Genomic DNA, 17358 nt, shown 5'->3' on the forward strand with positions numbered 1-17358 from the left:
ACCTGCTCACAGCCCCTCAGGGGGCCCCGGACTCCTGGTTGAGAACCACTGACTTAGTGGTAACATTCTGCATTACCACACAGGAGAACTGAGTTTGCCTGTAATCTTGCTCCCCAACTGGCAGGATCTTAAGAACAAGGGAGGCATCTGTATCCAATTCAGCCTATGAAGGAGGGAGTGATTTGTTACAGCAAATAGGGTGGTGGTGGGAGAATATTCTTCTTCTTTTCTTTATTTCCCCCTCTCCTCCCCCCCTCCCTCCCCGGGCCTCTCTGTGTTGGAGATGCTCACAGACTTACTGAAGCTCAGTTTGCTGTCTCTTCTGAAAGAAAAATGTCTAGGGTTTTGATGGTACTTGCATATAAACAGGCTGATCAAACTTTGCTACATTTGGATGGGTAATTTAGGAAAAACTAAGAGGCACACCTAATTTCATAAGATACAGCACAGATTAGAGCTGTCCCCATCTATTACATGGGAATGTTGCCTGCAGTGGCTACAAGTCTCAGCACATAGAGAATCCGATCACCTGGGCCACTGAGATAAAAATGCATCATTACACATAGATGCACCGTATTAATGATGAAGGTATATATGGCAGATGAAGGCAGACATTGTAAAATTCTATAAGCCTGTCTTTAGCCAACATTGATACACACAGTAAACCAAGCCTCCAAACAGGAATGGGAAAGAATTTTAATAACTGCTTTGCCTTTGACATATTGTTTCGCTCACCAAGTTCACTAATCATTAAAGAGACGTTCTCAACTGTGACACTTTGCAAAGTATTGTCACAACTCATAGACTACATCTGACCACTGTGAATGTGAGATACTTCTGCTGCCATTTTATAAGCTACTTAAAGCTGTTAATTAGATTTCACAGCAAATGTAGAGTAAGCAGTGGCCTATCTGTCTTGTATGAATACACACATTTCAGAAAATAGAGGGTTATTTTGTAAATTATGTTAATTTTTTTACCCAGTTATGAATATGAGTTTTGGACATAATTGTATACTTTGATTTGGTTCCAAGGGGTATAGATGAGGAATTCTTATCCTGATAACAACAGGGACGTAACATGAGAATAGTTTGCCCCTCTCTGCTTCAGATGTTTAAAGATGAAAGTAATTATTTTGGTAAAGTTTGCCTGCTGAACTTAACATGCAATATTTTTCCTATTTTCTTGGAGAGAACAGTAACTATAACTGTAAATACATTTTTGTGGCGATACCTCTGTATAGGTTGTTTTTTCAATTTCAAAAATATACTAAGAATTTTATAGGAAGACGTAGTCCCTGGCCCAAAGGGTTTATTGTCTTATTTTAGAGGTGATGCAATGAATGAGGGTAATAAATAGTAGGAAGGGAATGGGCAGGGGAGCGGAGAAGGGAAGAGGGTGCAACAGTGAGGTCATATGCTTATTCCCATGCATTTGTTTTAACGAAGAAAGAAAATACACTCATGCATAAATCCCATATCCAGTTGCGGGGGAAGGGAAGCATGATCAGATACAACAGTAATAGACAGCCTTCAGTTGACTAGTCCCAAGCAAAAAATTAAATGATCCCTTGTAAATCCCAGGTCTTCAGAAAAAACACTGGCTATGTAATGGGAATGGACAGATCGTCAGTTTTGAGTGGTTTTGTTAATACACATTTCTGTTTATCAGAATTTTTGCCTCTTCAGGAGGGAATATCTCTACTAATGTGCACCACCCAACCTTTGGATTCCTCCTCCCAAGTGAACAGCTCTAGGGTCTGCCTCTATCACTGCTCTTGACTTTCCTAAGTAGTAGCTGCACTGTGAAACTGGCATGATTCTTGCCTGTTTCACTGCTGCAGGCAGAATTCTGAACATGAGCAATGAAAACTGACAAGAGTGGTCAGTGTGCACTCTGTCATAGCTTAGCAAAGCTCTGGGCAGAGCAGAGGTACAAGAGCAGTCAGCCTGCAGTTTTAGGAAGACTTCCCCCCCCCCCCTCCCCATAACCACATGGGCTAGAATTTGTTCTTTTAAATAAAATCTTAGATTCTGCAGAAATTGATTTAATTCACCCATGAATCCGTAAAGAAACTTGCTGGGGTGAATAATTAGGTTGACTTTTCAAGCCTGGTCTATGTATATGAATTGGGAAATAGCCCTTGCTAAATATTGCATCATAGTACAGCTAGATATCTGCTGGTTTAAATATAAGAATCTTGTGCTCTCTCCTCCCCGCCCCCCCATGAGTGTAGAAACTGTGTGTAATTTCTCAGACCAGTGGTTTGTCATGGCTTGAGAACAGTCTTAATCAAGGTTTATCCCAAGAAACAAATTCTGGTAGCAATGATCTGATGATATTGCTATGAAATAATCTACTGGGGGAGGGAAAATTTCTAACTTGCTTTATGGACAGAACATTAAGCTTCTTTCATTGAGTAAAGCGCACTGTACTGGGCTTTTTCTACTCAGTCGCTTCTGGTCTTTAGAAAAGGCAGATAGTTTCCCATGTGTCACTTTTAATTGATTTCCACTGCACTACGTGAACTCACTGGCACAAGTCCAGAGAAAGCCGGTACATAGGGAATTAATCAAAAATTGACTCATTGATCATTTGATGGGATGAAATAATTAGCTCTTGATATTCTCTGTATAGTTTCTTACGGGTACTTTGACTTCTATTAGCAAAAGAAAATTCCTTTAGGCCAGAAGATTATCAACCAGCATTGAAATTTAAGAAATGTCTAAATGTTCGTTCATCTAGGGCATGCCCCTGCTTGCTTAGAAATCAATAGGAGCTGTGCTGTTGATTCCAGTGGGAGCAGAATGAGGGTCTTAGGGACTGATCCTGAAAACAGTTTTCCTCTGGGCATAATCCTTACTGCCATGAGCAGTTCTAGGCAATAGGACAATTCTCAATGTGTCTAGTGATAAGAGTTTGCAGGACTAGGCCCTTAAATTGTAAATACAGAACATGCTTGTTTAGTACTTTAACGGAAAAACAACAACAGCAACACATTTCTGTAAATCCTCCATATCCATTTTGAAATAACATGACTGTCACCCACAAAGCCAGGAAGTTCAGAGTTAGTGCTGAAACATTAGCCTGAAATTATCCCACCATTTCTAGGCCCATGCAGCCAAATTCAGCCCTGGTATAAAGGGACATGCTTTCCAATTGAAATCTATGAGTTGCAGCAACTTATGCCAGATCTGAATTTGGCTTGTAATTCATGTCCGTTGTGACTTCACAAGACAAACTTACCGTTCACTCAATAGGTTTTACCACAATCTTGATAAAAATCTCTATTTAGATACATTGTTCCTTTAATGGTGATTTTTTTGACTCAGTAAATAAATTAGATCAGTCAGTACCCGGGGGCCTTAAATTTACATTATGGATAAGTACCCTGCACTACTGTAGCTCACAGATCCAGTACTCCCAGTATATTGTTTTAATTTCTGATGAGTTGCACCTAGCTACATTTTTTTTTTTTTAAATCATTTTGTTAAAAAAAGAAATGTTTCTTTCCCTTCTGGGTTCCTTTAACTTTTGGCCAACTTTCAGCACTCAACAAAATGTCTCAAAAAATTTAGATAAACTCTTGCAAATTGTAAATGTTTCCACTTCTAACAGGTACCAAGATGAAAAACTGCAAGGACTTTGTTTCTCATTTAGGGGGCTTAGGGTATTTTAGATATATGTGGACTTAGCCTTTTAAAAAGAACCTCCTTGTTCATTTGAAAGATTTTGATAAATTGGAACATTTATTTTATTTTTTTATTTATTGTTTTTGCATAAATGCTTACCTGCTTTCTCTCTCCCCACCTTAGATCTGCAAGTAAAGAGGAAATAGAAGACATTAACCCACCTTGTTTGGCGAGAACGCAAAATCAGCACAATATGGCACAGCCTAGCATTGTTCTTGGATTATTCATAATGACTGTTTTATCAATGCTGGATGGAAGTTCAGCTTTCCTATTAAATCAGCGTCTGAAGGGAAGATTTCAAAGGGACCGCAGAAACATCCGTCCAAACATCATTCTCGTTCTTACTGATGATCAGGATGTAGAACTTGGTAAGAGCCAAACAGAGTATTTTAGCTCACAGATGTGGCATTGCTTTTGCTTGGGGCTAGAATCTGTTCTCAGACACTCTAGTGTAAATGAACATTTTGACCAGTGCAGCAGAGAACAGGCTCTAATCCCTAACCTGCAAATGAATTTTTTTCTGTGTAAAATGTACAATAGAAGGAACAAGTGGTAAAATACTGTAAAAACTTTTATCTGTACATGTGAAATATTTTCTAGTAATATGCTAACTCACTGACAGCAAATGTAACATCAGTTTAAGATTTGATACATTCTGTCTCTGGGGTTATATCCTGCTTTGGTAGGGAAACAAAACTCTGATTTTTAATGTTTATCTTCAATTTGCTTATTAATGTTATGTGCACAAGCTGGGAAGTTGCACACAAAGATGGTAGGTTTAGATACATAACTGGCTTTTCATGTAATTACTCAATTTCCTTGTGAAACTGCAGTATTTGAAGCACACATTGTTTTTTTTTTTTATATCTCTAAATTCTGTTATTTAATAGTATTCCAAGAAATTTAAAACTATTTTAGGGATTTTTCCCACGAAGATAAGTATTTGATTACTGCCAAGATCATTTAGGATCAGAAGATTCTACCTGCTTATCCAGCTCTGATCCTCTGTTCCACTAGCTGAAGTTGTAATTGTTGAGGAAAGAAGATTAAGCAAAGAAAGTTTGTTTAATCTTAATGATTTGACACAACGATTAAGTTGAGAAGCTTGCTGAAAAATTAACCTATATCTTTGCAGAATGTTGTGTATAGTGAGAAGCAATTACCAGAACGCAGTTTTATAGGAGTAGTTTTTTAGGTACATTTATAAATGGATTTATGAAGCCCATGTCTGTTTAAAAGTTGAGGGGATAGAATCTGTTTTGTGTTTCTTTTGAGCGTTGTTAAAGCAAATTTCCAGTATAGTAGATGAGAAAACAAATTGTGGGGGAAAGGTGGAGCATTGTAGTAAAATGAAGGAACTTTGCTTTATGCAGGGACAGCTGCTGTTATAAACCAAAAGTGTATAATGGCATCATGACAATGCTTTTATAGATACTTTCTTTTTATCAGTGTTTCTCCATGTCATAAGCTATATCCCAATCGTCACTTGGTTCAAAAGGTAACTAGAAAGTTTTCTGGTGTAACAGGATAAGAAATAAAATGTTAGTTTAAGTGAGGCAGGTTCCGAAGGGTTTTTTTTGTTTGTTTGTTTTTTGTAGTGATGGTTATGTTTTTCACAATTAGACCAGTTTCAATAATGCATATCCAAAAAAGCCAAGTACATTATCTCACAGTCTCATGTGACCAAAATCCAGAGGGTGGTCCTAAAAAATTTATCACTTTCTATTTTATGCCCGCCTGCCTGTCTCTGATGCAATTGTTAATGTCCTCTGGGCAGTATACTTCTTTTCTCAGGTAATCTGATGTCTCTTTCCAATTTCAAGCACAATGGGCATCTGTCCACACAAATTAGGGTCCGGCTGGAGAAAATGCATTTGATGAAGCTGAGATTTGATATTTATCATATTCCAATTAATGGCTTCGTGACACCAGATGTTTGTTTGAGATCATTTTTTATTCTTAAATTGGCCAACTTTATCTATCCAAACTGCTGTTTGAGTATTGGAGTTCATGCATTCAGGAACATGGAAACAAGATGTCAATTGCAGTTTGGTCTACAGATTGCAAATGCAAGCTAACAAAAATTTGGAAAACTGAGCACAGCGAAGATTACCAATATTTCTGAGGAAATTTAGAAGGAAGCTGTGCTTTTGGTGGGCAGAGCTGGCATGTGAATTCTCATTTTGTTTTTCTGCTGGGATTGTTTTGTGGCTATTTCTGATGTAAAAGGAGAGAGGATACAATATCAGGCTCAAACAGCCTTCCCCTTATTTTAACCTAAGGTGTGTTTAACAATATAGCAGTAACAGGTGTGGTTTGCCAAAAGGAGATGCAGAGCATTCAGGAAAGGGGCTTAACTTCCCTTTTATTTGTTCTGCTGTTAATCATACTTTTTACTCAGGAAGCCAAACCCTAGCCATGGATTGAAACAAGGGAGGGTTTGATGAAAAGACTGCATGATCCTTGGGTCAAAGGAGTTGGAATGTGCTGTGCTGGATATAAAGAAGAGAAGATAACTGCTTTCTTCTGACCTCTCAGAAGACCAAGGAGGAGTTTAGTCAACTATTGGAACAGGCATGCTTAGTGGCTTGTCTTCCTAATTATGAGAATTATACTGAGTAGTGAACAAGTAGGTATATGAGTAAGAAGAGGCGAAATATACTGGTGGTAGAAAAGTCTTAAATTACACCCAGAGATTAATTTTCCAATTAGATTAATGAGAATCCAAGCTGTCCTAGTGCTGATGTCCAATGCATTATAAATCCCAGGATCTCTAGTTCAATTTGAACTGAGGTTTGGCTACCATATTACTGTAGTTACAATAGGTCAGTGGTTCTCAACCTGCAGACTTCTTGTGACCCAATCAGCACACAGCTGCGGCCCACGTGATATCCTCAGGGCCATAAATGGGGTGGGGTGGGAGGGGTGCAAAAATGGGGAGGTGCACGATCAGACCTAACATGAGCCCCCCTGACAGGATGAGGCCCAGTGACATCACCCCCCACTCCCCCAGCAGGATTGGGCCTAGCAGCATCGGCAGGAGGCCAGGGTGATTAGCACCTCCCACCCTGCAGGATCATGGATCCAGTGACCTCCACTGGAGCAGGCTCCCCGGCACTAGGACTGCGGCGACAGGCAGGGCAGGTTGCACAACTGAGCTACCTGCAATGGAGATTGGAAGCCAGCAAGTGTGGGGAGAGGTGCAGGGGCTATGGGGAGGGGGGTGCAGCCGGTGCATGGGGGACAGACTCTAGGTGGGTGGCTGGGGGCAGTGCCTGGATGGGGAGCCAGGTACTGGGGCACAGTCCCTGGATGAGGGGGTTGAATGCTGGGGGGGCTGGGGACAGTTGCTGGGGTAGGCTGGGGGGCAGTCCCTGGGTGGGGGACTGGATGCTGGAGGAGCCAGTCCTGGGGAGTGGTTGAGGGGGGTTCTGATCTGGACAGAGTACCCAGTCTCTGCAGGACAAACACCATGAGCAACATGTAATGGAGGCTGGAAGAGGCTAAGCCTCCCCAAACCTCGTGCCACTTGGGGGGAGGCTCAGTGGCAGATTTTGTGTACCAACCCCAACACTGGGGTGGTCTGGATGCTGGGAGGGACAGTCCCAGAGGGGTTGGGTGACGGGGGGGACATTCCCTGGCTGGGGGACAGTCTGGGGAGAGGCTTGGGGGCAGGTGCTGTGTGCATGGGGGACAGTCCCTGGCTTAGGGGGCTGGGTGTATGGGGGGGCTGAGTGCAAGGGGGCAGTTCTTGGCTGGGTGCATGGTGGGACTGAATGCATGGGGGGCACTCTTAGTAGACACTTGCCAGTGTTGAAATGAAAGGTACTATATCAATCTGAATCATATTGCTGCCATATAACACATACTAAACCTTATTTTTTTGTAGATGTACAGACTGTGTGTGTGTGTGTGTGTGTGTGGATATGGCCCACATAACACAGAGAGAGCCGCATATGTGGCCCACAATGGTAAATAGATTGAGAATTAGAGCCCTGTGTAGATTCAAATTTATATTTGTGGATATAAATCAGTTTTCATAGAACTGCAGGGCTCCCTCGGGAACCGCAGCAGTGAAAGGAGCAGAAACGGGCTGCTGCTATCAGGAGCCAGCATCCCATGCTGGCAACTCCTCCGGCACAGCTGTACCCCCAACCCCCCTGCCCTGCCCCCGTCCCTTCCACGCAGCTGTCTGCATCTCCAGTCTGGGAGTGTGTGCCTAGAGTGACCAGGTGTCCCAATTTTATGGGGACAGTCCCGGTTTTGGGGGCTTTTTCTTATATAGGCTCCTATTACCCCCACCCTCGTCCCGATTTTTCACACTTGCTATCTGGTCACCCTATGTGTGCCGCTTGAACACAAGAGCGCAAACAGGGACAGCTGCCGCTGAGCCTGATGCCCGCCCCAGTGGGTGGGGCTGGGAGCGGCACAGCCACACTGGAGGAGCTGTCGGAGTAGAATGCTGGCTCCTGGAAGCAGCGGCCCCATGTTCTGCTCCTTTCACCGCTGCGGTTATAAATTTGTATCCATGCAGGACTCTGTTGAGAACCACGGCAGTAGGTCATTGGGATCAGCTTACATAACTATCTCATTCATGGACAGAGGGAGACCTAGCTGCCTGGGAGATACAGTAACTCCTCGCTTAACGTTGTAGTTATGTTCCTGAAAAATGCGACTTTAAGCGAAACAATGTTAAGCAAATCCAATTTCCCCATAAGAATTAATGTAAATAGGGGGGTTAGGTTCCAGGGAAATGTTTTTCACCAGACAAAAGACTATATTATATAATACACACACGCACACACACAGTACAAGTTTTAAACAAACAATTGAACTAACCTCGTTATCTCCACACTGATATATACCTGCCTCTAGAGATTTCCATTACTTGCATCTGAAGAAGTGAGGTTCTTACCCACGAAAGCTTATGCTCCCAATACTTCTGTTAGTCTCAAAGGTGCCACAGGACCCTCTGTTGCTTTAAACAAACAATTTAATACTGTACACAGCAATGATGATTGTGAAGCTTGTTTGAGGTGGTGAAGTAAGAGGGTGGGATATTTCCCAGGGAGTGCCTGGCTGCTAAATAATGAACTAGCTTTGGTTGAGCCCTCATGGATTAACCCATTGTTGTTAATGTAGCCTCACACTGTACAAGGCAGCACTAATGGAGGGAGGGGAGACAGCATGGCAGACAGAGAGAGAGACCCTGTGTGAGAGAGAGAGATGTGCATTGCCCCTTTAAGTAGGCTTACCCCATCCTAAGTACATTGCCTTGTTAAGTAGATCAGCAAGGTGAGACAGCAGCTGCTCCCAGGAAGCTCCCTCCATCCTGAGCCCTGTCATACCCAATCTCCACAGGGTGGGGGATAAGTGGGGTGCAGGGGGGAGGGGTAGGGTTACCATTTCTAATAAATAAAAAAAGAGGACCCTCCATGGGCCCTGGCCCCGCCCATTTCCCCACCCCCAGCCCCGCCCTAACTCCGCACCCTCCTCCCTCCCACTCCCAGCCAGGGGGAAAGGGCTGCCCCAGGGCTACCGGCTTCAGGGTTTGCCGGGCAGCCCCCAGACCCTGTGCCCCCGGCCGGCGCTTCCCCAGCGCAGCTGGAGCCCGGGAGGGGAAGCGCCCAGCCAGTGGCACAGGGTCTGGAGGCTGCCCGGCAAACCGTGAAGCCCGTAGCGCTTGGGCTTTGGGCAGCCCCTATGCCTCCGGAGCCTGCGGCCCCAGCCGGGCACTTCCCCTCCCGGGCTCCGGCGGTGCAGGGTCCGGAGGCACGGGGGCTGCCCGAAGCCGGTAGCGCTCGGGCAGCCCGGCTCTTAAACAGAGCTGAGCTGCCCGAGCGCTACCGGCTTCGGGCAGCCCCCGTGCCTCCGGACCCTGCGCCCCCAGCCGGGCACTTCCCCTCCTGGGCTCCGGCGGCGCAGGGTCCGGAGGCCCAGAGGGCTGCCCGAAGCCAGTAGCGCTCGGGCAGCCCGGCTCTTAAACAGAGCCGAAGAGGAGCAGAGCCTCCAGCCGCAGCGGCTCTGCTCCTCCCCGACTCTTCGGCTCTGTTTAAGAGCCGGGCTGCCCGAGCGCTACCGGCTTCGGGCAGCCCCCGTGCCTCCGGACCCTGCACCGCCGGAGCCCAGGAGGGGAAGTGCCCGGCTGGGGGCGCAGGGTCTGGAGGCACGGGGGCTGCCCGAAGCCGGTAGCGCTCGGGGAGCCCGGCTCTTAAACAGAGCCGAAGAGTCGGGGAGGAGCAGGGCTGCCATTTTCCCGGACATGTTCGGCTTTTTGGCAATTCCCCCCGGACGGGGGTTTGACTGCCGAAAAGCCGGACATGTCCGGGAAATAGAGGACATATGGTAACCCTAGGGAGGGGGACACCGTGACATTAGCCCCTCTTCTCTCCTGCCCCCCCCTCCCGGGCACAGCAAGCAGGAGGCTCCGGAGAGCGGCTCCAAGGCAGAGGGCAGGAGCAGCACTTGGCAGTAGCGGGAGGGACAGTTGAACTGCCGGCAATTGATAGTTTGCTGGGTGGCTGCCGCATAGGGAACTTAGGGGAGTGGGGAGCTGATGGGGACTGCCTGTCCACCGTGGTTCCAAGCCCCCACCAGCTAGCTCCAACGGGCTGCTCTTCCTGCAAGCAGTGGACAAAGCAGGCAGCTGCCAAACGACATTATAAGGGAGCATTACACAACTTTAAACAAGCATGTTCTCTAATTGATCAGCAACATAACAATGAAACAACCGGGACAACTTTAAGTGAGGAGTTACTGTACTTTATTCATGTTAGTGAGATCTGAGTAACCTGTTAATATATGTCCCATTGAATAATTACAAATCTGGCGCAAGAAGACAATGTGCTTGGCAGTTTTCCTACATAGGGAGAAGTGATCTGTTAGCAGCTTTTAAAAGAAAGAAGCACAAAGAGGGAAAATTGGGGGAAAATAGTATGTAAGATGGAAATGGAAATAGAAAGCAAGCGTAATGTTTACGAGAGCATACATTAAAATTCCAGAGGTTGAATAGACATGTCCACCTACAGGTATCTCTCAAATTTAGCTTCAAAACAGATGAAGTCACTTGGAGATTAATTCAAGCTCTTTAACAAGTGTAGCTGCCAAACACTGATATTAATTGCATGATCTCTGACAATAAAATGCTAGTTAATGAAACATTCAATATTAGATCTTCAAACAGCTGCAAAAGTTATTTATTTATGTTCAACAAGTTTCTACTATTGGCTTATACTGAAGAATTCACAATAAATTCTGCTCCTGCAGACCATAATTTAAATTCGTATACAGGATTTTTATATTTCCCTTTTCAATATTTATATCTTTTAAAGATGTTAATGTATTTTAACACCTAAAGGGAAATCTACTCTTTAATATTACACACCATTATTGGTTAGCTGGAGAGACTTGTCTGGATCCCACTATCCTAGTACAGGAAAGTAGTTTCTCACGGATCAATATTTGAATGCTTGTATGACTAATACTCTGTATTTCTGCTGCGATCATATCTTTTGCAAAATGTGATCATAGAGATAAACTTTGCTACGGGTATGTAATAGTGAATGTACTTGGACACGTCTCTAGAAGAAGGTCCAGTCATAGTGTGACTATTTAATAAATACAAGCAAGAAGGGGATGGGTGGGAAACACTATGCAGTGAGGCATATTTTTAAGGCATGGCAAAATGTGTGCACAAAAACGTGCAGTAGTATGTACAAAAAACCTGCGTTTGTGTGTTTGAATCTCTTATAATTACCTGTCTTTTCTATAGTCTTCAGGCTTTTGCACAAATGCCAGTTGTCATAGGAAATGTGAGGTTTTAAGAAGCACCCGTTACAGCCTGCTCAGTTATTGTTTCAGTACAACAAAGCCCTCTTTCTTAATATGCCCTGCCATGCAGCAGTATTTGAAGAACTTTTGAAAAATATCCTACGTGCACACTCCTGGGATCTAGTGCTTCTATCAGCCATACCATATATACTTCCTTTGCACTTTTCCTCATAATCTTTGGATGGATAATAAAGCCCTTCTGTGAAATGCATTTCTCAGATTCATTATATCCCTGAAAGATGTTGCAGGGCTCATCATAAGACCACCATCTACTCTGAATGTTAAATTGTGCTACTGAAGATCCCTACAGTTTTCATCTTAATATGCAGACATCCCAGGTACCCCGAAGCATACATCTCTGTTCTGACCATTTTAGCTCTTCTGTCCTCCATTTACAGTGGAGGAGACGATAAGGGGCTCTCTGACACATAATGCAGGGAAAGCTTTGTTCTCAGATGGTAGGGGATAATTATTAGTACACAAACAGAGTTGTAAAAAGGAGTGACTTCTCAGTGTCTGCCACGGAGCTTGCACAGTTTTGTAGTGTTTCCTCAATGTCAAGGCCTCACTCAAAGTCTGTAGAGAGTTTGTGAATTTTCCACATTATATTAGTATAAACAGTGACATCAGCAGTAGAATAAACTCTGAAGTGAGATCAAGCAAAACAAGTTGTTGCAGCTGATGTCACATGAAGTCCAAACAGAACTTCAGTCTAGTACTATATACCTTTTATGCGTCTCTTTGTCTACTGGACAGCTGAATGCATCAACTAGATGACGCTCAGCAAATCTTTCACCATAGATTTTCTTACAGTTCTCCAAAAAGCACACCATTACAGATAAGGCAACTTTATTATCTATGATTTTAGACTTGTAACAGACCTTTTTCTGAATAAAATGTTGACACTTCAAAGCATAACCTCTCTTAGCACATCAAAATCTAACTAATGAAATCCCGGAAGGTTTTCCCACTCGAGAGAAGATGGTTTGCAGAGATTCCAATCACTGATTAACACACAAGTGATGTTCTGCCATAGAAGAATATAATTTCTATTTTCCTTTAATGTCACCAAGTTTGTGTTGGATGCAGGATGAAGAAAATAAGTTTTGGTTGGCTGGCTCAGTGTTGTTCTAAAATATTTAAAGCTGGCCTACTTAAGATTGCATGGAAGGGTATGGTTGGTTTTTGCCTTCCACTGATCTGTCACTCTGCATTATTTCTCAAGCTGAGGAAGCAGATTAGATCATATGTTTTTGTATTAAAGACTGTTGATATATAGGGTCTTGTCATTGCAGCAGTTTTATTAAAGAAGGTTACTGTCCCCAAGGGGAGACTTAACATGTAGGGTTATTTATGCACAGATGCCTCTGTCATTTAAAGGGGTTGTTAAAATTGTATTTTAATAATGGAATGACAAAACATTCCTTCAGCCTGTTAAAATTGTATTTTAATAGTGGAATGACAAAACATTCCTTCAGCCTGCTTTATTTATTTTTGAATTAGCTCATAAGACAGAGCAGTGCTAACATTTGCAGTTTTTGAGCTCACATACAGTAAAACTGGTTGTTATAATTGTAAGTGAAGTTAGAGGCTTTGAAGAGGGATGCTGCTCCCAAAGTACAAACTTTTTTCTATTTTGTGATTATAAAAAAGGTCTTGTCTATTTTTTTTAATATACTTCTTTTTAGTATGTGCGGTATAACAGGTTCTTTTACAGGGGAGTCAGTCTTACAAATGGCCTTTCGTTCCTGTGATGAAGAATTACAAAAATGAGTTCTGATTAGATGAAAAGGTTCCTAACAAAAACATTATTTTTGTTTTCAAACAAAATGATCTCAAGAAATCTAATGCCATGGTAATTTTAAGATGAAAAGACTTGCAGTAGAAATTTTCCTTCATGGAACCAGGGAGTCAGATTTCCTACATGGATTGCAACCATTCTCACCACCCATTAGATTTGAGTCATGGTTGTATCAATGTGCCCTGTATCAAATCAACTCACTGTTGCAATTTCATAATGAAATCCCTTCCTAAAGAGCTTAGAAGAAACCTAAACCCATTATTGACAGAAACAACGTACAGTTTGTGCCAGATGGTTGCAGGATACATTGATTAAAGCTGAACTATTAATCCAACTCAACCTTGGGTAAGTTAGCCCCAGCTCCACTCCAACATGAAACTTTATGCTAATCCTGATATTGTCTGTAAGGTACTTTGCTCCCATTCATAACAGAAAGGGTTTGATGATATGTAAAGTTTTTTATTTATTTGGGATTTTTTTAAGTGCATGTTGTGCTAGTGGCAGGTGCCAATTAAACTTCCTTCTAGATCAGGTATAGTCCAAGCAGCAGCAGTGCAAGTTTTCCCCATCAATATGCTTTAATTCTAATCTAGAGGGACCACGTTTACGAGTCAGAGGGAAACTCATTCTCCATGTCTTTTCAATCCTTGATTTCTCTGCACAGAGAGACAATGAGTGCCAATAGTGATGGTGGCTTCTTTGAAGTGGATGCCTCCCCACCAGGAACTGGGTTGAGTCCAGAGGAATGTGTCCCCGAGGAAACAGGGTGGCCATTGATAACAGTGGCTTTTGGTCATTGTTGATCTTGATTGTATTTGAACAACTGAAGGAAGGAATGAGAGCAGCAGAATAAGGACAATTGACTTCAAAAAAGCAGACTTTAACAAACTCAGAGAACTGGTAGTTAAGGTCCCATGAGAACAAAATCTAAGGGAAAAAAAGAGTTCAGGAGAGTTCACAGTTTCTTAAAGAGACTATATAAAAGGCAAAAATGCAAACTATCCCGATATGAAGGAAAGATTGGAAGACGAGGAAGAGTCCAATATGGCTCCATCAGGAGTTCTTTAATGACCTGAAAATCAAAAAGGAATCCTACCAAAAAGTGGAAACATGGATGAATTGCTATGGAGGAGTACAAAAGACTAGCTCAAGAATATAGGGACAAAATCAGAAAGACTAAGGCATAAAATGAGTTACCCCTAGGAAGGAACATAAAAGGTAAGAAGAAGAGGTTCTTTAAATACATTAGGAGCAAGAGAAAGACAAAGGGGAACGTAGGTCCTCTACTTAGCAGAAAAGGAGAGCTAATAAGTGATGACATCAAGAATGCTGAGGTGTTTAATATATCTGGTTTGTTCAGTCTTCACTGAAAAGGTTAATTGTGGCCAGATGCTTAACACAAATAATATTAACAACAAGGGGAAAGGAGTGCAAGCCAAAATAGGGCAAGAACAGGTTAAAGATCATTTAGCTAAGTTAGATGTATTCAAGGTGGACGGACCTGCTGAAATTCATCCTAGGATATTTAAGGAACTAGCTGAAGCAATCTCAGAACCATTAGCAATTATCTTCAAGACCTCATGGAGGGCAGGTAAAGTCCTAGAAGACTGGAGAAGGGCAAACATAGTACCAGTCTTTAAAAAGGGGGACAGAGAGGATCTGGGAATCTATAGACCAGTCAGCCTAACTTTGATACCTGGAAAAATACTGGAACAAATTATTAAATAATCAGCTTGTAAGCACATAGAGGATAATAGGGTTATAAGGAATAGCCAGCATGGATTTGTCAAGAACAAATCATGCCAAACCAACCTATTTTCCTTCTTTGACAGAATTACAGGTTTAGTGGATGGGGGGAAGTGGTAGATGTGATGTATCTTGATTTTTAGTATGGCTTTTGATACAGTTCCACATGACATTCTCATAAGCAAACTAGGGAAATGCAGACTAGATGAAATTACTGTAAGATGGCTGCATAACTGGTTGAAGGAATATACTCAAAAAGTAGTTATCAATGGTTCAGAGTCAGACTGGTAGGTCATATCTAATGGTGTCCCGCAGGGATCGGTCTTGGGTTTGATACTATTCAATAATTTAATTAATCACTTGGATTAGTGAAGTGGAGAGTATGCTGATAAAATTTGCAGATGACACCAAGCTGGATGGGGTAGCAAGCACTTTGGATGAGATGATTGGAATTCAAAATGACCTTGACAAATTGGAGAATTGATCTGAAATCAACAATATGAAATTCAATTGTAAGTGCGAAGTACTTCACTTAGGAAGAAAAAATTGAATGCACAACTACAAATGGGGAATAACTGGCTAGGCGGTAGTGCTGCTGAAAAGGGTATAGATTACTGTGGATCACAAATTGAATATGAGTCAACAATATGATGCAGTTGTGAAAAAGGTTCTCATTCAGAGGTGCATTAACAGGAGTGTCATTTAAGACAGGAGGCAGTTGTCCCACTTTACTGAACATTGGTGAGACCTGAGCTGGAGTTCTGTGTTCAGTTCTGGGCACCATGTTTTAGGAAAGATGTGAACAAATTGGAGAGAATGCAGTAGAGAGAAATAAAAATGATCAAAAGTTTAGAAAAACTGACATGAGAAAAGGTTAAAAAAACTGGGCATGATTTAGTCTCTAGAAAAGACTGATAACAGTCTTCAAAATGTTAAAGGGCTGCTATAAAGAAGACTGTGATCAGTTGTTATCCATGCTCACTGAAGGTAGGACAAGAAGTAATTGGCTTAATCTTCAGCAAGGGAGATTTAGGTTAGATATTAGGAAAACCTTTCTAACTATAAGGATAGTTTAAGCTCTGGAATAGGCTTCCAAGGGAGGTTGTGGATTCCCCATCATTAAGTACATAAGAACGCCCATACTGGGTCAGACCAAAGGTCTGTCTAGCCCAGTATCCTGTCATCCAACAGTGGCCAATGCCAGGTGCCCTAGAGGGAATGGACAGAACAGGTAATCATCAAGTGATCCATCCCATCGCCCATTCCCAGCTTCTAGCAAACAGAGGCTAGGGACACCATCCCTGTCCATCCTAGCTAATAGCCATTGATGGACCTATCCTCCATGAACTTATCTAGTTCTTTTTTGGAGGTCTTTAAGAACAGATTGAACGAACACCTGCCAGGGATGGTCTAGGTCTATTTGGTCTTGCCTCAGTACAAGGGGCTGGACTTGATGACCGCTCAAGGTCCCTTCCAGCCGTACATTTATAATCTTCTAGTAAGAATCTATAATCTATAATATTGTATTCAGAAATCTTGCATTCCTTATTGGGCTTGTTTTGTCTAATAGATGTCCTTGCCCACTTGCAATTTGTTCTCTCCCCCTCTGCCTGATACTGGTTGACTTAGCATGTGAGCTTGTGGCTTGTTCTTTTAACTGAAAACAAGAAAAACCTTTTGTAAGCTGCTGATGGTTTTCTTCTTTTAGGTTCTATGCAAGTGATGAATAAGACGAGGCGGATCATGGAACAGGGAGGTGCTCACTTCATCAATGCCTTTGTGACGACCCCAATGTGCTGCCCATCCCGCTCCTCTATTCTCACGGGGAAATATGTTCACAACCACAACACCTACACCAACAATGAGAACTGCTCCTCTCCATCCTGGCAGGCTCAGCATGAAATACGCACATTTGCAATATACCTGAATAACACAGGATACAGGACAGGTAAGACCCATGCACCTAACCATCTCTCCAGCTGCTGACTTGTGAACAAAAAAAACCAGGCACAGACCTCGCAGCAAATAGAAAAGCCAGTGTCCTATCTTCTAGTTTATTCTTGCAAAGGGCCACAGTAAATCAGGGTGCTAGAGCTTCAGCTTTGCAAGCAGCTTTGACACCATTTTTTCTTACTTCAGTGTATAAGACTGTTCAGCAGGTTGTGGAGTTAGAAATAGGTGGACTCACTCCAGAAGCAGCATATCTTGTTGGCGTGGAACTGAATCCAGGGCATGACATACCACATACAGCACTGACATACTGTGCTGCTAAATGATACTTTGATGCTC

At 42.7% G+C, this 17358-nt stretch overlaps 1 protein-coding gene across 3 annotated transcripts in view; it reads left to right on the forward strand.

Moving 5' to 3' along the window:
• The window catches only part of SULF2 (sulfatase 2), a 267917-nt gene that overhangs the window by 166996 nt on the left and 83563 nt on the right, over positions 1 to 17358 (forward strand). For all 3 annotated transcript variants that reach the window (XM_054045653.1, XM_054045651.1, XM_054045652.1), the window contains 2 exons: positions 3816 to 4060; positions 16778 to 17017. In XM_054045653.1, the coding sequence (XP_053901628.1) occupies positions 3886 to 4060; positions 16778 to 17017 (415 nt within the window). In that variant the 5' untranslated portion in view covers positions 3816 to 3885. The remainder of the gene's footprint in view (positions 1 to 3815; positions 4061 to 16777; positions 17018 to 17358) is intronic.

This window comes from Malaclemys terrapin, chromosome 12 (genome assembly GCF_027887155.1).
Source record: "Malaclemys terrapin pileata isolate rMalTer1 chromosome 12, rMalTer1.hap1, whole genome shotgun sequence".
Classification (NCBI taxonomy): domain Eukaryota; kingdom Metazoa; phylum Chordata; order Testudines; family Emydidae; genus Malaclemys; species Malaclemys terrapin.